We start from the raw sequence: 26,128 nt of genomic DNA on the forward strand, positions 1-26,128 counted from the left end.
ATTAAAATTGGCAGGATTAGGGAAACGAAAGAAGAGCTTGAAATGGGGGCTAATGGCAAGTCTTCAATTAACGTTTTTATCGCGCATAATCAGTGTCGTCGTGAGACAATAAAATCTTCGGCGTTTATGATCCACGCGAGATCGAGCGCAAATTCGAAATTCCGAGTTTGTTTTCGTGGGGGGCCGCGGACAATCGCCGATAAACGTCCGCGACCCCCCCGAGGGTCCGGAGTAGCCGGAGTCCGATCCGGCCAATGGGCGTCGCGGACGCGCGTCGGCTCGCTGGCCCGCGGTCTACGGTCATCCGCGATCCACGAGTGCACGCCGACACGCGCGGCTGGCCGTGGCTCGATCGCCCGGATTCGCTCGCGTGCATCGGATTCGCAATCGCGCGTAGCCCGGCGATAAAATGCCGAACCGGTTGAGGAAGGGCAAGGTACGTCCGCCGCGATAATCGGCCGTCGCCGTCGTCGTCTCCGTCGCGGTTTTGTTGTTTATCGTGCGCGCGCGGAACCCGCTCGTCCTATCCGGGCGGACGACGGTAGCGTTGGTGGAGGTGGTTGGCGACGGTGTGCGCGAGACCGAGAAGAATATAGGAAGGAAGGAAAAGAGAGAAAGGAATAACGAGAAAGAGCGAGACGGAGCGGGGGGAAGAGAGAGAGAGGAGCGTCGGAAGACGGCGAGGGAGATCGAGGGGGAACAACCCCGGCGGGCGGATCTCCTTCAGCCACCCGAGGAGAGGATGTAGCGTGACTCCGGTTTCTTGACCCGATCCCGATTTCCGAGTCGCCCGCGTGCGCGCACTGCGCGCGCGCGCGCACGAGACCGAGCGAGCCGAAGCCCGAGACCGACCGCCCTCTCTGTTTTCCGCGCGACTCTCTGGCCGACGTCGTGCGCTCGGTGCGCTGCTGGCCGTTCGAGTTCGGCTCTTCTCGCCACCGACCGGGATTAATCGCGCGCGCGTTGCGCGATCGGCTCGTGCTTTGCTTTACGGCTCGCCTCTATCACCGACGGCTACGACGACGACGACGGCGACGACGGGGACGACGGAGACGCGTGCTGCTGCTGCTCACTCGGCCGCGCGCCCGGAACGAGCGCAATGGTATTTTAACCTTCTCTCGAATCTCTTCTCGAACCCGTGTGCGTTCTCACCGACGCGCTCTCCCGCTGTCACGCTCTCTCTCTCTCTCTCGTTCTCCTCCTTTCTCGCGAATTCGATATCTGTAACCCCGCGCGTTACAAACGGGTCGCGGAGTGCGAACGCGCCGGGAGTTCAACACCGCCCGGCACTCACTCCGCTTCTGTTCCAGGAGACGGCGAAGAGCGGCAAGGAGAAGACGAAGAATGGCAAGGACGTCGACGCCGTTGACGAGGTGAGGTTATATTGTCCCTCTCTCTCGCTCTCTCTTTCTCCCACCGTCTCTCTCCCGTCTCGCCGCGAGAAAGAGAGCGAGTGAGAGAGAGTGTGTGTGTGTGTGTGCGTGCGTGTGTCACTCCTCCTGTCATCGCGGATTGTCAGTGTCCACGAGCCGCCGCGTGCGACTTCGCGCAACGCACTGTCCCCGTTTTAACGGGGCGTACCGACGGGAAAACGCATTCCGGCGAACTCCAACGGTGACAGGTCGGCCGCATGGCCGACCCGACATCTTGCATCTTTTACTTGCTTTATGTCCGCTACCGCGGACGCGGGTACGTCGCGTGCGTATGCACCGGATGCCGTCGGACGCTTGGACTCCGGATACTCGGCGTCTCGTGAATTTCAAGAATTGTAAATTATAAAGAATTCAACGGACCTGCTTATCCAAAGAATTGTAAAGCAGGTCCGTGTTGGAAGAAATCGGAAGAAGTTATCTCTATAACTGGGCTATCTTTGTAGTACATTGATTGTCGGAGCATGTGGTGTACCCGTTTTCAAGAAATAACAGCGTACTTTGTTCTCTGCACTGATAGATTCATCGATTTCGCATACCACGTGCTGTTTATATAATTTGTATTAATATGATTTGCAACTTCTATATGGCTGTGACTATTGATTGTGAAAGAATATTTATATAACCAATATTATAAATATAATAGTGTACTGTTGTGTTATAGATAACATCACTTCAAAGAAATATAATTTATCAGTCTGGAGTGTGACAATGTGAATGCAGGAAGCGAAAGAGAAACACAGTTTCGTGGTCGAAATCTATTTTCTTTCACGGATGCTTTATAGTTTATAAATATACGGAATATGATTCACGCAAAACGTGGAGATTAAAATAGACGTGAAATACAATCGTGCTGTACGCGTTGAATATCTTGTATAATTTAACAAATATGATATCTGTTACATATATTTCGTTTTTTTTAGTTATATAACATACTGTACGCGTTGAATATCGTGTACGATTTAACAAAATATGATATCTGTAATATATATATTTCATTTTTTTAGTTATATAACATACTGTACGCGTTGAATATCGTGCACGATTTAACAAAATATGATATCTGTAATATATATTTCGTTTTTTTAGTTATATAACTTCCTTCAGGTTCGTACGAAGAATGTAAGCCATTGATTAGAAGTAGCAAATTGTGAATGACTCATCCTTGTGCTACAATTTGATGCAAATTTGATATGGTATCTTTTTCAAATACCACAGTGGCACGATGACAGAAGTATTGTATTCTTAATATCGTTAATTAAGCGATCGTTAATAAGCTTATATCGAATTAACAATTATTTTACTGCTATTCCTTAAACAGATAACATCCTAATCAGGTACATTTCACCGTATCAAAAAGATAATATTGATATTTGTCCAAAAATAATTAGCGAGAAGAATGACTAGATTTTCTAGATTGTTTTTATATTATGAATCTTATTGTATATTTTTTAAATATAGCGATAGAGTATTTTTGTCGCCGCATTTCTCTCTCGTGTTTGGTATAGTTTCTTACTGCAGGGCGATAAATACATTTAGTAGCGGCTAAAGCTAGAAATGTATTGTGCTTGCAGCGAGGCACTTATGATTGATATCGTTCAATGAGCGTTTTAACCGCGAGCATTATTCGTCGAGCCAGTCAGATAACGAAAGTTATCGCGTCGGGGTTGAAACAATTCCGGGCTAGATGGCGCACCTGCAACGAAGCATAACTAAGGACGGACAATGTTGACATCCAAATAATCAATTTCAAAAAATAACGATTTTTTATAATCGACAATATCTCTAAAACATTAATAATAATCGACTAACTCGTAATTTTTATTTTTATAGTTATTTAATATTAAACAAACAAAATTTAAAAACAGCTTTGACCAAAATTTGATTCACCTAATTCGTAATTCATTCAATTAGATTACAGCAAAATTTCCAATTGTATAATTCGTTGGTTTCAATTTAATTTTTTTTTTTCACGTTAAAGTTCAGTGTAACAAAAAATTAATAATTCTATCCATAGTAATAAAATATTGTAGATATTTTTTGATGAGTTAACTCCATTTAATGTCCATTAAATTAATCGGAATTTTGTCAAAGTCATTTTAAACAGTGACTCAGATACGATAATTGAGAACAAGTATTAAGAAATTTAAAAGGAATAGACATATATATCATATTAATCGAATAATGTTACATGTTCGCTATGTGTCAATAAAGTTAGTAAAATCTAATAACAAAATTTAATAGCATCGAACCAAAACATCATCAATGTAGGAATTTACAAAATTTAAAACAATCTATTTTTTAACAAAAAAATCGTGGAACATAAAGTCTGTTTTCTGTTCCTGAACTGGCTGCACTAGTTGAGAGTTTATCTTTTTCCTTCCAATATGTAGTAAAAAAGATAAACTCTGAACTAGTGCAGCCAGTTCAACAATGGAAAACAGACCCATTGATTAAGTGATCGACTTTTGTCCATCTCGATTCGTAACGAACGCCGTATAATGTTACAAAAAGGCACGGCCACTCATGCGTATTGATACAAATAGGCAGGTACGATAAAAACAATGGCAATTAGGCATTAATTATTTCCTCGTGGCAGTCTAATGCCATTAGCTAGTGAAATATATAAATATATTTATTACTGTCATAACATTTCATTTATGTCGTAAATTTAGTTTCAACTCATTTCAGCAATCTATTTTATATGCAATCTATCGAAAATGCAGCTTTAATCTATATAATTTTAACATATAAATAATTTTTCAACTTTCAATATTAGCACGTTTACATGATTTTTTTTAATACCATAACTTAATACCGTAACAAATTGCGTTTTTTTAACTGAACCATATTTTCCTCACAAATTAACATCTTGATTTTTTTATTCTGGTATCAGTGATATGATGCAAATTTTTATGCGGAATAATAATATTAAAATTCAGCTGCGCAGGAAAACCGCTTTGCATAATTCGTTAGCATAATTTCTATTAACATTAAGTTTATCTCCGATCGCGCATTAATTTGACGTTTCGTATCTCATCGATATATCGATAGGATCAATGTCACATGTTAATTTTACGCACGTAACGATAACGTGGCGTTACGTAAATGTTTATTTGCATCGTTAACATACGTGGTTTCGCCTCGCTCATTCTGTTCAGCCGTGAAGATCCTGAAACGAAGATCGCGCTCTTTTACTCTACTTTATTTTTACGATTTATGTTATTTAGACAACGTAATTACTCATTTATCAAAATAATAGCGCTTGTCACAGATCGATCGCCGATGAATAAGCAATCTCGAGGAAGTCGACGAGGATTTCCATAAATCTTAAATAATTGCAGAATCGTCCCGATATATCATAGATCTACCGAACTTTTCTCCCTCTTTCACTCCTCCCGTCGATGATTATACAGAGGCAATCAATGGCATGAAGCACGCATTGATCCGATGCCAAACATGTTACACATACATACACATACACACACGCACGCACGACGCAAACGTACGTATGTACACACGTACCTGCGTGCGCACGTTCTTGTGGATATCCTTGTGCTATCGTTTGACGCCGCATTCGTCGCCACGTGATCATGTCAAACTTGAACTGTGAGTGTGAGATGCGTGCGAAAAAGTTAAAGGCTCGCGTGCTCTGGTTATTGAGACACGAATTTTGTCAACGGCCAGTTCGGGTACGTACGCACGCACGCGATACTTTTTTCTTTCTTTCTTTCTTTCTTTTGGCAGCGTTGGCCGACTTCTGACGACGTCGACGGTCGCGCACACGTGACACGACGTATTTCTAAAATAAGTGTCGCAGGAAAAATTATACGACGGCGAGCTCTCTTTCTCTCTCTCTCTCTCGAAGCGATGCGGCCGCGATGCGCTAGAGTGGAAATCGCATTTGTACGTTCGTTCGAAGTGATGCAATTTGCGCCGCGCATTAACACGAACACTTTGTATATCGCATACATATATATGCGTTGGACCGATATGTGTACACACGACCGCCGTTTTGTCGTGGCGCTTTTACGCGTAATTTTGCGAGCGAGGCGATCCTTGCCGAAAATTTCCGCGCTACGCAACTAATGTCCATTTCCGCCGATGCAGATTAACTTTAATCTCGGTTTAAACTCACTTTTTATTTTTGTCTAACTTTTAGAACTAGAAAAGGGTAAGAAGTGAGTTAAATCGAGACTAAAGTTAACCTGCATTGATAGAAATCGACGTAAATAGCGTCGACAAGGCTACGCAGCGTGATAATATAAATAAAATATACAACATATACAAGCGGCAATAATAACGTAAATTCTAGCAAAGGTAACTGTGATTATACATAATTTAACATTTCTTCGATTTTCTTTGCGTTCAATATGAAGATGTCTCTTTAATTACGTTAACGGCAGCCATTATCCGATCATTTTTAACTCGGCGATTATTCGTGGCTGGATATTTTAGTCGAAATCGGGATAGAGATAACATTTGCCTTGCAAGATATCACGTCGAGAGGGAACCGATCGGAATTTCGGGACGTGGCGAAAGCATGTGACTTTTCGTCGCACCGTGCTTATTTTCGGGGGACTGTGAATTCTTTTTCCCTTGCGGCGTGTGCAACGCTCTCGTTAATGAGATCACACAAAAAATCTCGTTGGTTGTCCCGCCTACCCGATAAAACCAGCCATACGGTGGAGAACTGTGTCTGTCTGTGTGTCTCTCTCTCTTTCTCTCTTTATTTCGAGCGACGTGCAAATAGAAAGCGTGCTAATAATAGTGAATACCGATGGTGCATTTCATGGCACCTCCGTGTCTCTCGCGTCGACAGCTTTTTCGGCGGCCTACCGAAGGGTCCAGGTGCGCGAAATTAGCTACGGCCTTTTTCGAAAGTTGCGAGATTTTGTAGCGAGAGAGTCGACAAGTAAAAGAGGAATTGCCGCAGAGTTATGCTCGAAATAGCGTAAGATTTTGAGGTCACGTTCAAGAAGCAGATAATATACACTTGCGCGTGTGAAGTGCTCTTTTTTAAGGATTTGGGATTTAGGATTTAAAAGAGTAATCACGAAGAAATTAATTTAATGTCAGTTTCGGAGGAAAAATGGGCTGACCTGAGATTTTTATTATACTATAGATGCCAAATATGTAAAAAATTTATCAGGAAAAACTCATAGAAAAATATTTGACGCATAGACAAGTAGAACGTACAAATTTCATCCATTACGGCGACTCGAGCTTCATTCAACGGAAGGGACTCAAGGGACCGAGAGGTTTAAATGATTTTTCCGATATGACGATTAAAAATTGACTAACCGCCTGAGAATAAATTCATAAAATACGTAAGAGATCGAGCGTGGGAGTGTCGACATAGATACACATTTAAGGGTCGCGCGGAAGGGCGATGATCCGTGTGAGGCGTCACTCGTGTAACAGCATATTTTCACCTTGGAATTCCACGATCGTTTCCGAAAATAGGCCACGGCCGGCATAACTGTAGCGTCAGGTCGACGAAAAGTTATGCTTCCCGTGAAACCGCAATCGACTTCCGTGCCGCGATATATAACGCGGCCGCTTATATACACGATTATTCGTTAGATTGACGTGCGATAATGGGCCGCCGGTTTAGCACACGTCACACCGTAACGCGATGACAAATTGCGGATAGGTCGTGGCGCGATGTCAAAGAATCGCGATAATCGATTTACGGACGATTGCCGGGCACGATGCACGATGTCCAGGAAATGATAGAGCGATGCTCCGTAAATATCCCGTAAATATCGAATAACCGAGAAGAACTCGTACGGCTGACGCGGACGCCGCGATATCCGGATATCGGACAGTAATCTTCATTAGCAAGCGTTAGTCTCTGCGAAACAACACATTTATAACGAAACGCTTTTAACAATCGTCTTTTTTTACGCAAAGTGTACACTTTTAACAATGGAGAGGATGTTATTAATAAAGGGAAATTAATACATGTCGAATAATGTATACGCTGTGACGACAGAATTGTTTAGTGTTTTTCCTGGGTCGAGTTTGATTATGTAAGATACAAGAAAAGCTCCAACACATATACAATATTTAAGAAAATTGTAAGGTAAAATTGTAAAACAAAATTAGCTTCTTTTCGATGCACGGCTGAATTATGAAATGCATTATGATGAAGTGATTGATAACAAGCAGAAACAACACAACTATTACAGACACCTTACGCGAGAATTTCAGATGGATCGCACGGATAGATGGATTTAAATGGATCAAATGGATGGTAGATTACAAGATTATTTACATAGAGATGTGGGTTATCGTTGTTTTTGCGTGGACGTCCATTTTGCTTATATAAATATAGTAACCGATTGTTTAGTCTTGTCAGATGACACTTAACCCTCCGTCTGTATACGTGAATTTACGACGTTTGAACCAAAATAATATCTGCTCGTAATTGTAAAACTTGCAAGCCTGCCAGAAAATATTAAATAAACGGTGATTATCAAAATAACTATAAAATCGTCAACTACAATGTAGATAGATTTGTGAATTTTTTAAAATTTTTCTAAATACTTTGAGGTAAGGAAAAATAGCCTTAAACGTGACAGACTCACATATTATACATTAAAAAAACGTATACAGATGGAGAGTTAATTCTGTTTTACATTTAAACAAGTTAAATTATTTAATTTGTGACCATTTTGACAATTATTTATGTACAATGTTGTTTTTTGGATTGCTACGCTTCTCATATATTTCTGTCTTTCATTATATATTATTTTATTTTATAAAACAAAAATTTAAAAAATGTTTTAAGATACGTTTAGAAATCTATTGCGTTACACGTTCAAGATTAAAATCCCGTCGCGGGTTATAGATAGGAAGAATTCGAATTGGGCTCAATAAGTAATAACAATTGGTTGTCTCTTGACAAAATATGTGACAAAATATATGACGCCTCTGTCGCACGTTAATAACCGCATGTGACTACGACGGCGGTTCCTGCATGACTTTCGCATGCACGACGCGTGCATACGTTGCACCTCCCACAGGTATTCAGAAATAGTAACCGGGCATTGTCGTTTCGTCACGCGGCGCCTAAAGCCGCTTCATCATTGTTAGGAAATGAAGTATGACAGGGAAGCGAGCCCGGCGTGGACAAAGGACCTCGCCGCGTTCATAATTGCTCTATCGACATGTATTTCTGTTAATATTGTGCAACAATATATCGCACGGATAAAGATGCATGTCAACCGGTTTATTGGCAATTATTATCATGACAAATATTCCAACAAATTTGAAAAGGCCGCTTTAAAAAAGAGCTTTTAAACAAAGTAAAAATAAATGTAAACATTTTTCAACTTTGTATTTTTAAATAACATAAAAATAAATCCTTCTTTTTAATATAAAACTCGAGAAATCTTAAAACTGGTTGTATTTCTATGCGTCTTCAAGTTTTAATATTTTCCGAATATTAAGTAGTTATGTCATTTGATAACGTGAGAAGTATTTTGTCCCAAAATTTTCCGTGGCCCACCTATACGCTGTCCAGAGAGCCTGTGGTTGGTCCAGGAGCAAAATCTCTCCCAACCTCTCATGCCGATCGTATAACGAAAACGTCGGGGAAGAACTCGCGATCGGCTAGGCGTGCATGTGCGCCGAAGAGATGAAACGTAATTTCTCGTAATTAGCGTGAGGGTTAAGGTCGTACGTAGTGGCCTTGAACGATCGGCGTCGATCGGCCGGCGGCGGCGGCGACGGCGTGCCGCGAGAGCCGATCGCGCTCGCCAAAACCTGCGGTGTGTGTACACGAGAGTGTCGCAAGTGGCTGGCTGCTGCTTGATTCTCGGTCACGAGTACACGCCTGCCGCTCGCCTCTGACAGTGCGCTCTCGTCGCCGTCGCCGTCTCCAACTCCGACTCCGACTTCGACTCCGACTCCGCGAAGCGCCTCTCGGACGATCTTTGGCGTCGCGACGTCGGTGACGCTGTCGCTTCGCGTCTCTCGCTTCCGCTTACGCGACGTCTTGTCTATCTATTTTTTTCTCTCTTTTTCTCTCTCTCTCTCACTCTCTCTCTCTCTTTCTGTCTCTCGGCCGCTGGCATCGCGACAGGCGAGTTCTCGCCCGGAGGGACTCTCTCTCGCGATCGCGCGCGCGAGAGAAAACAGTGTCGTCGGCGATTTCTCGGACGAAAATCGGACGAAGAGGTGACGTTCCTCCTTTGCGACGCGTCCGCGAGTAGTGCGATCCCCGAGTGCTGCGTCGTCGTCGTCTTCGTCGTCGCGCGCGCGAACTCAGATCGGAGATCTCCTCCACGAGAATATTCCGCGCTGGACATCCGCGTGGAGAATATTTATATCCCCTCGCCCGCGCGGATGCCGCGAATTTTCCCGTGTTCCACGAGGCTCTGAGGTAACGCCCGCTTTTCGCCCGCTTCTCGCGACTCGCGCGATCTCTTTTGCGTTCGACACGGAGCCGCTCATGAGTTAGTCGATGTTTTATGTATGAGAGATAAATAAAACTCGATCCCGCAGGTGAGACAGGTCTATCGTTGCGAAAGTTGTTTATCTGCCGGAATATATATATATATATGCTTTTGTTCACGATCGCGGAAGATATGACTTGTAAACTTGCAGAATTACGCTGAATAAAGGAAGTAAATTAAAAACCGTGCAACTATACAAAGTTACGTAATTATGAATATCAAGTTACGATTAATAATGCAATAATGCATTGATACGACTAGTAATCTTGGATAATTTATTCGACAACAACGCGATACAGAGAATCCAGGGGGAGGACGTTCAATACGAAAAATGAAATTCTTGAAAAATGTAGCGATACGTTATCGGTGTTAACTGCAAAGAGTTACGTCACGTCCAGGCTTCTTTTTAAAGATGGGTACTCGGGAGTATTGAGTTACAAAACATCGCGTGACGGCCAAGCGACAGAAAGATAATATTTACTCTCTCGTCACTTTCGATTGTCGACTAAAATACTTCGCGTGTGCCGAAGCGCCAGTATGGAGACTGCGGGCAGCGTGCGGCGGGCGGCTTTTCCTAATCTTGGATAAGGGGGAGGCCCACTTCTCGCGCCCAGATATACTTCGTTTCCACCGGCTTATTTTTATACACCCGTCCGCCTTTTCGCGCGTAAATTGGTCGCGGGGCAGGGAAGGGGGATCTGTCGTTGTTGTGCAAATAGATCGCGCGCGCGCGTGCACACGTGCCGCTTATTATCTCACTTATTAATCGCTGAAATAGTTTATCTCGTCGATCACCGAACCCGAACTTTTGTAACAATTACTACAACAGTGTGACGCCACGAACGTCCTAGATCGAGTGAAGATTGTAGCTCGAGAGTCGACTTTTCGTCTATACGAGCGTGTAAGTCTTTCTCGTTTTTTCTTTCTTTTTTTCTTCTTTTTTTCTGGAGAAAACCTTTCCGCGAGATATCAGGCTGATGCACTTGAATGACGGGAAAATCGGTTTGACACTTTAGACCTGAAACGGAAAAAAAATTCCCGGCACGTTCCTCGAGTTATTTCGCGCGGATATTCTCAGGCATGCATTCGGGGATGCGCTCTCAGGTGCCGGCGGGAAGAAAGCGGATATTCCCGGTAGTACGTCGTGAAGTGGATCGGCTGTTCGACGGCTGTGTGATTGAGATCCTCTTCGTCCCGTGAGAAGGCTAGTGATCCGCGAATGCGAGAATCATGTTGCGCCGCGACGCCGCGAGACCGTTTTTCCTGCCGCGGCTGGCTGCCGCCCTGTGCCGATAGTGAATGTCCTTCCTGGGCCGATCGCTGTTCCGGAAGTCGCCCGCTGGTATGCAGAGTAAAATGCAGACGTTGAGCGGGCTCGCCTTCGCGAACGTGTTCAGGAAAAAGGCAGGTTTCTCACAGCACCGGTTTCGGACGAGATACGTCCTCTTATCAAATATTCAATAAAGTTAAATGTTGCGTCCTTACATGAATTTGTCGCATATGTGATTGTAAAGCGAAGAACTGAAGGCTGAATCTGGAAGAAGCTTATGAAATTTGGAAGAACTTGATTATTTTCTGTGCACTGAAAAAAAATCCAAAAAAATATTTATTAGGTCGCTCCTAATAGCATTATTTATACTTATTGTTTACACATATTTGTTTAGAATTAGATATTTTTATTTCAATTAAATTTTAATTAAATAAAAATATCGAATTCTAAATAAATATGTGTAAAAAGTAAGTAAATAATGCTATTAGGAGCCACCTAATAAATATTTTTTTTTATTAAAATATTTTTTTCTCAGTGTGGATATCTTGGCGTTGTCATCGTGCGATTAGTTTAACTATATCGATTCGTGGTCGTGTGAATAAAAACTTTTATCTTTTTGATATGATACACGTTTTCAGGAATAAATACTTTTTCACGCAAGATATTAACTTTATACATAGCAGTTGTTTACTACTTTCTTCGTCACGATTAAACACGTAATCCGTACATCAATTAGCATTTTATTGTTTTATTTAATATTCACGCAACGTTGGGAACTGTCACTTTTTATTTACGCGACTTTATTGCAATAATCGCATGAACTTCCTACTTTAATACCATTTGACATTATCAATTGTCAAGTACCGAAGTGCTATCTTGAATTTCTTTCTAAGAAGATAATTCTTTTATTTTGCACTTGCTCGCGCAATTTAACGGGCGACGATTGGAAAGCAAGATCTTTTCTGATTTATCAGCGTATATTTATCAGATGTGACCGATACGATAACTAAAGATAGGACAGCTTTTTAGCACATAGTTTCGATTGAGCAAAATAAAACGTTTATAGATAACTGCGTACGCGATCAGTATCGAATGCGCATTAATTTTGTAGCGATATAGAGTATCGTCATAATTCTAAATGACATATAAAAGTATAATACACTGAACGTGTTCAAGTTAGAAAATATCAAAAATTATCGCGTTGCAATCAGTGAGCCTTTCGGTGCGAAGATCAATGACTTTCTTAACTCTTATTAACCTTTGTTTATAGACTGATAAATTAAATTAAAAGAATACATACAATGTGAAATTTTGATTTATTAAATTCGACTTGTAATTAAACGTTGACTTTATTATAACAATAATATAATCTTTTAATTTTTTAGTACTACTGTTTCAGCATATGTTACATATTTTTATTACTTTATTTTTTATACCTCTTTCGCGCATATATTTCACACACATTTTTATATATGTGAAAATATTAAAAAAATATTTTACAGGAAATTAATACGTATTGCAACTTGTATTTTCAACAGTGATTACGTGAATCCTGAAGTAAACATAGGTTTTTAATTCCGCGTATTATAGCTCTATGAATATCATGCTTATTATATCAAGTTTAATGTATATTTAATTTAAAAAATTAATACTTATAAAAATTAATACTTTTAAAAGAGAGTGAATCTAACGGTAGGTTAACGAGACAAAAAATAGACATTGAGAAACTAGAATTTGAATCATTTCGTTAAAAACAGGGCAACTGTATATTAAACGGTATATGTACTTCGCACATAATCATTCTCTTTTACGTTACTGGTTACCACATCACATTCATTCAAAATAATGAATGACTTGTGATGAATGAGAGAAATACCATTAGGAAGATGGAAGAATGCATGTTACACGTCCCTTGGTCCCTCAGGCGGAAATTCTTGGTAGAACAAGAGCTGCAATACTTAGTTGATGATTTTTGACCGTGAACTTCAACACTGACCGACCTTTCGCCGCGTAAAAGTATTCGTTATAAGCCATAATGCGCTGCAAAACCGATCAATTGACAAAAATTAATTTACTTCAAAATGTAATACACGCTGCAAAAGTAGAACAGTTTTTAATATACTCTGTATTATTGAAGATTAATGCTATAAAAATTCTTATATTATGAACGTAACTTTGGATTTGTTAGTGGGGAATATATTTTTAATCTGTAATATATTATAATACATTATTATTTTAATAAGAGAGATATATATATTTAATTTAATATTTTTAATTTGTAATATATCGTTATTTTTTGAAAACAATATTTTTATAAAAGCACCTTTTGAGTTTGTTAAATCTCTTTGTCGCGCGAGACAATTCCGCAAAACCACTTCCGCATTATCGCACGTTTATGTCGCGCGTTTTATGGACTTTTTAAGCTCTCTCGGAACAATAGTAAATACTGGGTCTCGCTGGGAGGCGATGTATAGGATCGTCAACTTTGTTTATCAAGCGGTACGTGATCGCATGCGCATATTCTTCTGAAGATACAGCGACCGGCGACATGAAAACACAGACCGACAACGCGACGAGTGACGGCAGCTTCGTAATAGTTCATCAGATCGTGTTTTACATCTATTTTTATCTGCAATCTGCGGACACACATTCCGTTTTACTCTCTACACCTCTTTAGAATGCGTTTGACTTGCGTATGTGTATTACCTGTCATACTGCGCAGATGCGTTATTGATTACGCAATGTTTTATCATGCATTCAACGTTAGATATTTCGACGAACGAGCTCCGAAGTGAACTCTCGTCGAATAATATATATTTTACATAAAGTTTAATTATAAACCCAATTTCGTAATTCACGTTTTCCGATATCTGAAAATTTTTATAGGTCATAGTTCTCTGATTTTTTATGTCAACTTTTTGATCAAACTTTTTGATTTTTTTCATCAAACTTTTTGATTACTTCAAATTTGCGTTAAGGAACTCTTTCGTCTGGCCTCTCGATACAGCCGATATAGAATACGTTGAAAAAGTCGGTAATTGCTAATTTAGACATTCGACGTTAGGCGCGAAAACTCCGAAAGCGGAACGATCGAGAAAGTAAATGATGAAAGCTCGCGTAACTAGTTGGTCGGTTTGTATAATAAAGCGAGAAGAAGAGGATCTGAATTGGATTCATTATGAGACGCCAATGTGGTTCACTTGTTCGGCCGACTTAACCGCAATCCAAGATAAATCAAAGCATTTCTGCCCACACAACTTTCCTCATTCGAATAACCTACTTAACTGTGATCGAAGATTATTAAAAGAAACGCTCTCTCTCTCTGTTCGTTTACGTGTTTTTTCCGCGATGTTCACGGCCGCGTCTATCGCTCAGCAAGTCAAGTGATTAACAATCACGTATGCAATACATACATGTCTTATATAGTGAGATTATTAAGGGTCATTCTTTCTTACACTACAATGTTACATTTAATTAGAATTCTCGTTGAAGTATATATTTTACGTGAAATGAAATTAATAGATCAATATTCTCTCATTTATTTTCCAATATATAAAAATTCTAAGAAGTAAATCATAGTTTTCTAATTTTGGACAATTCTTGACATAAATAAATTATTCTTGTTTAAATTTGCACTAAAGAATTAAACAATATGCTACAACGAACATTGCTTATTTCTAGTTCTTACAATTGGTATTTACGAGGTATTCAATATTAAATGTCTTACCAATTAAGCACTTAATTAAAGTTATTTAAAACTAATTAGAGACTATACATTGTGGATCTGGAAAATTTTATTTATTGAAAGTTTCTTTATACTCCCAATTTATTATATTTGAAAAATTATTTGTGCTCCGAAATTTTTATTAAGAAAAACATTAATTTTTTATTGGTAAAAAAAAATTATATGGGACATGAGCGTGAACTTGGGGCATTCCGTTTTCCAATACTGATAAGGAGATGAAGAGATCACGTTCAGTTTTTGCACGCATAACGTGCATAGAGAGTATATCTTGCCATAGATCGCGGAAAATTTATATCGCTTTCTGGCGTTCCATTTATTTAATATTAATCTGATCAGCGAACGAATGATCGATTTTTCACCTATAACCGAGTCGAATTAAGCACATCACTAATCACGGACTCCTATTTAGATTTAATACACATTGCGATTTCTTAATTCTCGATTGAGAATGGATTGGACATTATTTATAGATCAAAAGTTATTTAATTACATTTATAAAAAATATTACAAAAGCGGATGTATAAAAATTATAAAAAGGTTTTAAATAAGTATTTTAATCACATATGTCATTGACTTCAGAAAGAGCTCTTCATTTATAATCAATAGTTATTATAAATGATCAATAAGAATAATAGTTTTTTTTCATCTAAAATTTATCATAATTACTTTGTTTGTCCATTCATTAATTATCTACAAGTTTTTTTTGTCATAATATTTTTTTATCTACCATAGGCAAACAAGGTGACCGGGGGACCTCCTGCGGGCAATGCACCGCCTCCGCCTACACTTATCAACAAAATCAAGTATCAACCCGGTGGACCCGTAATCAAAAAGGATAAACGGCAAAGCAGCTCGAGGTTTAACATATCGAAAAATCGGGAACTGCAGAAATTGCCGCTGTTGTCCGGTGAGTCATTCAACCAGAAATGTATATCATAAATTGTAAGATATGCGCGCTAATCCTAAACTTGGTTTAGAACCACAATGTGTCCTTGAGATGAATGAAATTCTTTTTGCGATACGAAAGTAAGATTAATCAATTCCACTTGACAGCTACCATTCCTGTTAGATCAAATAAAATGGTATTAGCGATCTTTTACGTTTCTTACACTTGTGTCATTGGTGATAAAAATAAGAAGGAAGTATGTCATATCTCGAGCATATGTTTACGTACGTCATACTCATTTTGTTGCAAATAGCTTGCAATCTGGAATTGGCTTGATCAACAAGTAACATAAAGAAATCATTATGCAAGAAACTAGTTCGCATGTAACACAGCGGTCATAATTGAACAATTGGATCAGGACAAAGATCGAACGCGCTGAAGTATAACGATGAGAAAACAAACAGCGGGAAGTTGGATAAGAAAAAGATAGCGGCGAAGAGTAGCGAGAAGAGGAGAAGAGAGGAGAGGAGAGAAGGGCAACGACAAATTGGTCCGCCTGCCCTTTCCCAATGTAATGCCGGTCAATCGAGGTTGCGAGACTACCTCCTACGTCAGAGTCTATCGATTGCGTGCGACGAGGGTCGCGCAGGCGCCCCGGGATTCCATGATTCCCCGTTTTCCCAACGTAAACAGTCGGGAGTTCCGCCCCCTCTCTTCTTTCACCCTCTCGTCCCCGTTTCGGCCATCCCTTTCTGATCCCCTCTCCTCCAACCGCTCCGAGACCAGCGCCCGAACACCCGCGCCGGCACCCCCGGTCGCGAGAGCGGCCCCACCTGGCCGCGGCTCCACCTGCACAGAATCTCGGCGAGGGGGGTTGTATCGACCCCGTGACCGATCGAGAAATGACCCGCGAGATCCCGGCGAGGACCCTCGAGTTCGTTGAACCTGGTGCCACTTAGGCGAATCTCACCCCGCCGGTCCCCCTCCTCGCGCCGCCTCCCGCCCCTCGCGAACGCGGTCACCGGGTTCCGGGGACCCGCGAGAACGCGCCGCTAGTGCTCGCCGGTGTTTCACGGGGGTGGCTTCGCAGCGCCGAACACCCCGAAGAGAGAAAGGCCGAGAAGAGCCTTGCCTTCCCCGACCCGATCGATTGACACGGACGAAGCAACAGATTGTTGCGAGCGTTAAACAACTGCGGGAATTAACGGCGGACGGACTCCGGTGGTGTCAGCGGGGGCTGTTATCGCGAATTCGTGAGAAAATCCGGTTAAGGGCGGGCGCGACCGACTCTCGAAGCTCGGAGAACTTTGAGGTCGTTCATCTGGAAAAAGTGAATTATTTCGGATGGATGTCGTAGAAAATATCGGAAATACTTGATGAAAATGATTCGCTTGGTGATTGAATAATTTATAACCGGTTTGAAAAGGGTAACGGATATTGAACGGAACAAGAGGTGGGGAAAATTCTAAATCGATGAGTTGAAAAATAAAAATTTTCCGATCAGAAGTTAGTAAATTCCTTTGATTAAAAGGCTTTCTGTCGAAAATTGGTGAGTCTTGGGGTTTAGAAACTTGAGAAAATAAAAGTTAGTGAATTTTAAGCTTGAAGAGATTTTTACAAAGATTGGTGAGTTTTAGAAAAATAGTCTCGTGTTTTGGATTTAGTGAAAAATAATATAAGAGCTCTCTTTTTAATACGAGCTTTAATACGTTTAATCTTAATATGCGCTGACGTTATATGTGGAATCATGGATTTAATTAAAATACGTGATGGAATTTCAATGGAATTGTAGTAGAATTGAATTGAGTATAGAATGAAGATTCGTAGAATTTTTATATATAACTAAGAAATAATAAGAAATAATAAGCTGAAAATATTATTAGAATCGTAACAGTTAAATGATTCGTCGTTACCAGATCATTTAGTGCTTCATTAACTTGAATAAAGTATTGATTATGCTTGATGTTATATATTATAGAAATATAGATAATATTAAATATATTTATACAGGAAGTTAATTGGATTTATTAATATTAATAGAAAACGATATTTCTAACAAATTTCATGCATATAATTTAGCATTATTAATTTGTGCATTTATAAAACTTATGTATATACAATAATTTAATATATTATATTTGCTTACGTTAAACTATCAAACTCGCTTTGTGCGAAAATATTTCTCGCAACTGTGCAACGTAACAGACGATTCGCGTTGCTTTGGATTAAAAGTACAGTTACGTTTCTGCATGGTTTGGCAAAACGCGTAAAACCACGCGCGTTTCCTTCGCGCTATGCTATGCGGAAAATAACGTGGGAAGCTGGTAAAAGTGACTTGTCGAAGGCCGACAATCGCCGTAGCTTAATAAAGTTATACGTCGCATTTCGCCGAGTAAATTGGCGGATGATTGCGAGTTATGTAATAAAAACATTCTCCGGAAATTGGTTTCCGTTCGAGCCGGTTAAGTCCGTAAATCCGGGACCGTATAAATTGGCAAAGCTGTGAATAAGTGAACTTAAAGCGACTTAAAGTTACCTAATAATTAGGACATAAGAAAAATCCGCGAAAATTGACGATTGTGGAAAATAATTTTTAATAATTTTTTTTCTTCTTTTAATATAATATTTTTCAAATGCATACGTGATTTATGCAATAGAGAATAATTAGATAATTTAGGAAAGAAAAGTTATACAGACGTTTATGTTTTACCGGCATTTCTACATGTTTGCGGAATTCAGACTATTGCTGATTTAAGGGAAATCATTTATCGTATACAAACCTTGTTTAAATATGTTTGTGTAAACCGTCATATACACCAACATTACGTGGAATGTTTATTTTCATTTCTCAAATGAGAAACTCTCTGCAATCGAACATTCGGTTAAACGATGTTTGTTTGATCTTCAATTTACTGCTATTTAAATAAATTATCAGTGTTTTATAATTGAAATTTTAAGCCAGCTTCATGAAAAGAGCGAAATCGCAGAGGAAGTAGGGAATATTATTGATCGCGATTTTGACGTCAGGAAAAAACCGATCCTTTCGAGTGTGTGAATTCAAAGTGTAAATTCTAGAAGTTACCGAGACGACGATACGTGAATAACAGAACCTGTGCTGCCCAATTCGAATCATTCGAAGAGACACTCGTCGATGAATAAAGTGCGAGTGTAAAATCGGTACTGAACACAATATTTCGCGATGGTTCACGTGGGTGGAATTGGCCCATCTCTGGGCGGTGCTCTGCCCAAAAGTCCCAGCTTTCATCAGGGTCTTGCTTTAGCGACGGTCTTGCCCCAGGATTCGAGCAAGGGTTACCCGGTGACGTTCGCGCTGCACTATCAACCTTTGCAACCTCTGCTAATCGGTAAAGCTCTCCGTCGCTTAAATCAGTTCTGCAAATCATTTTTACAGATTCGATTAACTCTTAAACTTTTGTTATCACACGTGAATTTATTGTAGAATCAATCTATGCACTTTTTTCTATGCCCGATTGTCTGATATTAACGAAACGAGGGATTATATCGAAATAAAATCATTGAAGGATTAATTTAGCGTTTCTTTTATTTTTGTAAATCTTATATTAGTATTTGATATTTGATTGTTCGTGAATGATGTCCATGAAATAGTCGACCTGTGGTGAATTCGGCAATCGCTACTCCTATTATTATTACAGAGACTGCTAGGAATAGCAAGCGATAAATAATGCCACTCAGTTGCAGTCGCGATATTTTGAAGGTCGTTATCGATCTTCTTTCAGAACCCACTCAATTAATCGGAAAAAGCCGAGCTCTTTTAAGATTTAAAATCAAAAGTCTGCTGCTGACGCAAGCGGTTATAGCTTGTACATATATTAACTAATGGCAATCCTGCGACGGCACGCTTTTCGTGCCGAGTATTAAGAAGTGGAGGTCGATTAACATCTGAAATAACTGTCTATGTAAATCAGAGTCTTCAAAGAAACGAATAGAATATTGATTTTGATCGCGTGCTGCATTTTTATCAGTGGCAAATTACATTCTGGATATCTTCATTTTTATCGGATATTCTTTATTAAATTGATTTGACCTCTTTACTGAAAATTACAAAGTCATTTCAAAATCGGGAAAATGTTAATATTCTGCATATTTATATGCAAAATATACATATCTTTATAACAAAATTAAAATCATATGTCTATATATTATATATCAGTACAAAAACTTTGTAATCGATAATATCTTGACGCTGATATATGAAACATAAATTATATATTTCAAAGATTTAACTTCGTTCGAGGGTCATTTCTCATCTAATGTCAAGGAGGCCAGTTAAGCAAGTGGGAAAGCTATTTGTAGCAAATGATTCAAACGAGAGAAAAAAAATGAGTAGCGCAAAAAGGATATACATTCGAATGTACCCTTTCGTATTGGCGTGCATCGATATTCTTGTAGGCTAATATGATTAATGGGTGCATTACTATTACCGTTCTCGCTTCTTGAGGTACAAGTTGCCGAGTGCCGCGCGATTAATCACCGGCTATCTGATTCCAGAAACACAACAGGGAAACGAACGGGAGGAACTTTTTATACAGAAGCTACGGCAATGCTGCGTCCTTTTCGACTTCGAGTCCGATCCGTTGTCGGATTTGAAATGGAAGGAGGTAAAACGCACTGCCCTCCACGAGATGGTCGAGTATGTAACCAAAAACAAAAACGTTATTACCGAAGCGATATATCCCGAAGCGGTGAACATGGTAAGAACGGCATTCTAATATATTCTGTGTACACGTAAGAGCATAATAAACCTTCCAAATTATATGAAGTAAAAGCTTTTCACAGATTGGAAATACAAGACTATGTAAATGCTAAGAAATTAGTTTTGAAATAATAATGGAGATGAACTTTTTAATGAAATATTATTTCAGACGAAATAATACAAAAAAATAGTATTAGAAAAAAGCATAATAAAGTTGACAGTGACATGAAAATATAAGGAATATTCTTAGCATTTACATTGTTTCTATATTTTCAAAGAAGACATGAAATATGTGTCGAGACATAATCTAAATAAAATAGTGCCTCGAGGGAATAAAGTTGAAAGATTTTACCGAGAAGGAAATCCTTGCAGTTCGCCGTGAATTTATTCCGGACGCTACCCCCATCATCAAATCCTAATGGCGCGGAGTTTGATCCGGAAGAGGATGAGCCGACGTTGGAGGCGGCTTGGCCGCACTTGCAGCTCGTCTACGAATTCTTTTTACGGCTGCTGGAGTCGCAGGACTTCCAACCGTCCATAGCGAGACGTTATATAGATCAAAAATTCGTGCTGCAGCTCTTGGAGCTATTTGACTCCGAGGACCCGAGAGAGAGGGATTTCCTTAAGACGACCCTCCATAGGATTTATGGAAAATTCCTGGGGCTGAGGGCGTACATTAGGAAACAGATCAATAATGTTTTCTATCGATTTATTTATGAGACGGAACATCACAACGGCATCGCAGAACTGCTTGAAATTTTAGGAAGGTAACAATAAATTAAATAAGAATGTAATGCACAATAAAATCTATAAGACCGATCAACTGATCGATATTCATTTCCTTTGCAGTATTATAAACGGCTTTGCTCTGCCTTTAAAGGAAGAGCACAAGGTGTTTTTGTTAAAAGTCCTGTTACCCTTGCACAAAGCTAAGTCATTATCCGTGTACCATCCACAACTAGCGTACTGCGTCGTTCAATTTCTGGAGAAGGACCCGTCGTTGACGGAACCTGTAATTAGAAATCTGCTGAAATTCTGGCCAAAAACACATTCCCCTAAAGAAGTTATGTTCTTGAACGAGCTTGAAGAGATCTTGGACGTCATTGAACCAGCTGAATTTCAGAAAGTCATGGATCCATTGTTCAGGCAATTAGCCAAATGCGTATCATCACCGCATTTCCAGGCAAGTACGCAATTTCGTTATTTTGTCTCGTACGACGTCTAACTTGTGCTCACTTGTTGTTCCAGGTGGCGGAGAGAGCTCTCTATTATTGGAATAATGAATACATAATGTCCTTGATATCGGACAATTATTCTGTCATCCTACCGATTATGTATCCAGCCTTTTATAGAAACTCCCGCAATCACTGGAACAAGACGATCCACGGTTTAATTTACAACGCCCTGAAACTTTTCATGGAGATGAATCAAAAAGTATTCGACGAGTGTACAACACAGTACTATCAGGTACATTTACAGACAGATATTTATATTTTCAATTACACGTATACTGTGTAAATGAATGGCTAAATTAACCGGCTGTATTTAGCATTGAATGAAAATGATAAATATATTTTGACGGGTTTAACATAAATCGACATTATAATTTCAAAACTATACAACTCTACGTTAATTTAATTTTGCAAAAAAAAATGTTAGTCTTATTTATCACGTATATATTCTGATCTAAAACTTCATAGGAGCGTCAAAGAGAACGGAAGCTCATGAGAGAGCGAGATGAAGCATGGATGCGCGTGGAAGCGCTCGCGATGAGGCATCCAAACTATAATATTGCAAATAAAGGTACAACGAATAATACATCTTACACATCACCACAACACATAGATAACTCACCGCCTGACGAAGACGGTGACCCGGATCAAACTCCGCTTACCTTGGAGAAAATCGAAGCTAAAGCTAATGAGGTATGAATTGATATTTATCGGTATCGTTTTTTTTACTTCGATGCTCTGTTATATAAAGCGTACCGGATATTCTGATGTCTCAAATAAATGTTTTGTTACACAGGCGAAGAAAATGACAAACGTGAACAAAGTGAAACCGCTTTTACGAAGAAAGAGCGATTTACCGCAGGATTCGTACACAATACGAGCATTGTCCGACCACAAACGCGCCGATGAATACCTTGTTACGCCGCCAGATCCCAATAATTGCTAGTCTCTACCACAACCCCTTCCCATGTATCCTCTGTTTTGCTGTAGCAACATCGGAAGTTAGCTTTCTTTCTGGGGGGGAAAACGGCGATAAGAACGTGATTAATTTGGCTAAAAGTCCCACTGTGCGAAATCAGTGATGGTATTATCATCTCAATGTATATCACATTGTATTTGCTTTTTTTTTATAGAAGAAAGGAGAATCCTATTATCCCGCCGCATATCGATTCAAAGACAGAGTGTATAGGTACTCGTAGAAGCTTACAGAAAAAAACTCGTTCTTCATAGAAATGCGTTGTATTTATTTCTTCACTATGAAAGAAAAAAAAACATTGCGGTTGAGAGGAACTGTAATAGCATCATTTATAAAAAAACGCGCATGTAATAAGCGAGAAGGGCCCTAAATACATTACTTATAGAATCGCCATCACCGAATCAGCGCTTTGAAGTGCTACCCTCTGCTATGTCTCAACAATAAGATAATATATGGATAATGTACGTAAACGAGATTTCATTGTGGATACTACGGTTGTAATGGATTTGGTTCTATTCTATTCTACAAGAGATTTTATATACAGATGAGAGTTTATGTACGGGAATGTGATCGCAAGATATACACGTATCCTCTCGATGTTGTAACCCATGCTATTGCGCTATGCGAGCTTGTTGTGTTAACATTCTTGCGAACGACGCGTTTCCATTTATGTGCAAATGATATATACATATATAAATATATACGTACTTGCTTTAACACTACAGGCTCGTTGTAGTACGAGGAGAAACAAATGAGTCGCGACGAAGGAGAAGAATACACGCCGGTGTGCGCGTTATCTTAGGATGTATATGATAGTGCTATTTTAAAAATAATAGATTGCTACGAGAAAATCTGGATACTTCTGAGTGTACTACTTTTGTATCTGTTGTGCCTAGATGCCTGTGGAAAAAAAAAAGAATATGCCTCCGCGCGAGGCCTATATACATTACGAACAGCAAGATTAAGCAGCGAGTTTACATGTCGCTTTGCCAAATATAATCGATATTACAGAATTTCAGTAATGCTTGCATAACATGTTGTGTTGTTAACTCATTGATCTTGAGATTAATTGAAAGATTATACTGTTGCGGCCCAGAGGTAGAAGGGAGAGGAATAAAAGAAGAGACGAAAGAGGGAAGGGTTAAAATACAATTTAGTCCTTGCGCTGCTGGCAGGTTGTTACGTTAATAATTGTCGAGGATACCTTGTTGAACATAGATATGATAAGCACTTATATTAAATATTAGAAATTAAAATTACGGAGATAGATTTAAAGTTTATTTACTTATTAATTATTCCTATTCGAAAGAGAGAGGAATGGCCATTTCAGCTAACTGATCATTAATTAGTGGTATAAATATCATATTATTATTAGTTATTGTATTATTTTTATATAGTAACAAGACGAATAATGACGAAAATAGGGTAATAGTAATAATGTAGTAGCTGGTACATGTGGCAAAATGCCTTGAATCCGTTTAGTCTATCCGGAAATCTACGTTTTTCCCAAATTAGATCGATAATAATAAATAAATCGTGCATTTCTTAGAAAAAAAATACCGTCACGTGTCAGAGGAAGAGAAAGAGAGGGAGAGAGAGAGAGGGAGAGAGAAAGAAGACGAGAATTCTTATACGCTGCATGCAGCAACTCGAAAAGACATCGAATCAGATAATCTCCGCGAATGTGAATGTGCACGCCCGTAAAAGCTGGAATCGAATCGTAGAGGACCGGAAAAGGAAGGAATTAATCGTAATAATAATATTACTATAAATAATAATAACGCCGTTATTAAGAGGATATAGAATTGCCGGATCGTTTCAATGTAATAAAGACGTTAATCTTGCATGGTACCGTGGGAGTTCTTTCATACGTATCATGCGCAAAGCATTATAGGAATATTTCATCCGCGATCGTACATCTTTTTTTCAATAAGGAATCCAAATAGAGATTAGAAGCGGTATAATTTTGCCGAATTTAGATCTCGACGCTTTTTGGATGCTGTGAGCGTCCAAAAAATGGTCTTTAGATAAGATGACGATGGAAACGCAACGATCGGTGTGAAATTGAACTCGCCGGTAAATTGTATCGATCTAGATTTGATCAGACACAGAGATTTCAAACACAAACGTGCGAGAATGGGCTTTCTTCCTGCTCGCGCGTCTGCAGCGGATATTGTATAAATGTATACGTTGAAATTATACCGATCCTAATCTTTGAATTCGAGTCGCCGGATATCGGAGTCAAGAGTATCTCGACTGAAAACGCAATATAGAGAAGTAGAAAATGCTCTCCATCCCGTGACTTTCGAGATCGAGCGCGTTCAAAAGTCCTCGATTGAAAACCCAGTTAAACGCGGCAAGATGAGACCTCGTCGTGCGCAGTTTGCATTTCATGTACCTGCATATATCGTGTAAATAATATAATTATTTTTGAATGCAATCTTCTTTTTCAGTTCCAAAGACACGCTCGTCGAGAGACGAGCGTGTTGTGCTAGAAGAATTTAGCGCGAACTATTTTCGAACGTTATTTTATTTCTCTTTTATTTTCCGGATACGTGGAATTTCTGTAACGTTCATGAATTTGTCGTTAAAGATTTAGAGGCGAAACTTATAATTTTATTATTATTTTTTGTTTAACTCTACTTTTATGTATGCAGATTTTTATTGAATTTTTCCTAGCGAGTTTACAACTGTATATTGTATGTGTGTAATCACTTTTGGCAGATGCGCGCAATACGTATACATGGAACTCTTTGAAAAAGAAAAAAAAGATCTCTATGTAAATGGACACACGGTCGCAATATTGTATACAATGTCCGTGCCGCAATCCGAATTGAGAGGGACGGAGAGGAAGGAGGAGAGGAAAGATATCAGTATCGCATTAGACGTAAAAACCTTTACAGACATAATTTCGCTGAGGGCATCTCGATTGTAACAGGATTTTCTATGTGATATTTAAATTAATTTATGTTAATTTAAACTATCCTTATTATACCGGACATTATATGGAGCGTAATCACGAATCCACGAAAGAAAGAGAGAGAGAGTACCCGTCGCCTCTCCGTGGCCACGAGCAATTTCGTTATATCCGTTCCATATTTGGATGTCGTTCGAGCGATCGAATATCGAATTTGAGCGATGATATTTCGTACACGTATCTGCAATTTGTTAAAAACATAGTTTTATAGTAAATAAAGAGGATTACGAGAAAAGCAGATGCATTCTTACGTCGAGAAACGTTCTAGCGTTATTGTAGCAATTTGTAGAATCGAAGGTCCAAAAGATTATTGAAAAACTGGATTTTTTTTAAATCATTTCAATGTGTCGCAAATATTTTCTACGACGCGATATGCAAATGGCTGATATAACTTGTAAAATATTCATAGAAA

General features: G+C 39.3%; 1 protein-coding gene across 11 annotated transcripts; it reads left to right on the forward strand.

The window, feature by feature from the left end:
• The first annotated feature begins 878 nt into the window (after nt 1-878).
• LOC112458656 (serine/threonine-protein phosphatase 2A 56 kDa regulatory subunit gamma isoform-like) lies at nt 879-25,951 on the forward strand. 11 transcript variants are annotated; one of them, XM_025022394.1, is made up of 10 exons: nt 9,740-9,822; nt 10,674-10,796; nt 10,912-11,299; nt 15,643-15,817; nt 20,327-20,529; nt 20,904-21,298; nt 21,381-21,714; nt 21,780-21,998; nt 22,232-22,456; nt 22,560-22,709. In XM_025022394.1, exons 3-10 carry the CDS (start codon nt 11,195-11,197, stop codon nt 22,707-22,709), a joined length of 1,806 nt encoding a protein of 601 aa, XP_024878162.1. In that variant the 5' UTR covers nt 9,740-9,822; nt 10,674-10,796; nt 10,912-11,194. The 11 variants fall into 11 exon arrangements, with proteins under 11 accessions (XP_024878169.1, XP_024878168.1, XP_024878165.1 ...); XM_025022401.1 differs by lacking the exons at nt 9,740-9,822; nt 10,674-10,796; nt 10,912-11,299 and adding exons at nt 879-1,102; nt 1,311-1,373; XM_025022397.1 differs by lacking the exon at nt 10,674-10,796 and having other exon boundaries at nt 9,734-9,822; nt 10,974-11,299.
• Nucleotides 25,952-26,128: the final 177 nt, after the last annotated feature.

This window comes from Temnothorax curvispinosus, unplaced genomic scaffold, assembly GCF_003070985.1.
Source record: "Temnothorax curvispinosus isolate PA1 unplaced genomic scaffold, ASM307098v1 QBEX01009074.1, whole genome shotgun sequence".
In the NCBI taxonomy this organism is placed as follows: Eukaryota; Metazoa; Arthropoda; class Insecta; order Hymenoptera; family Formicidae; genus Temnothorax; species Temnothorax curvispinosus.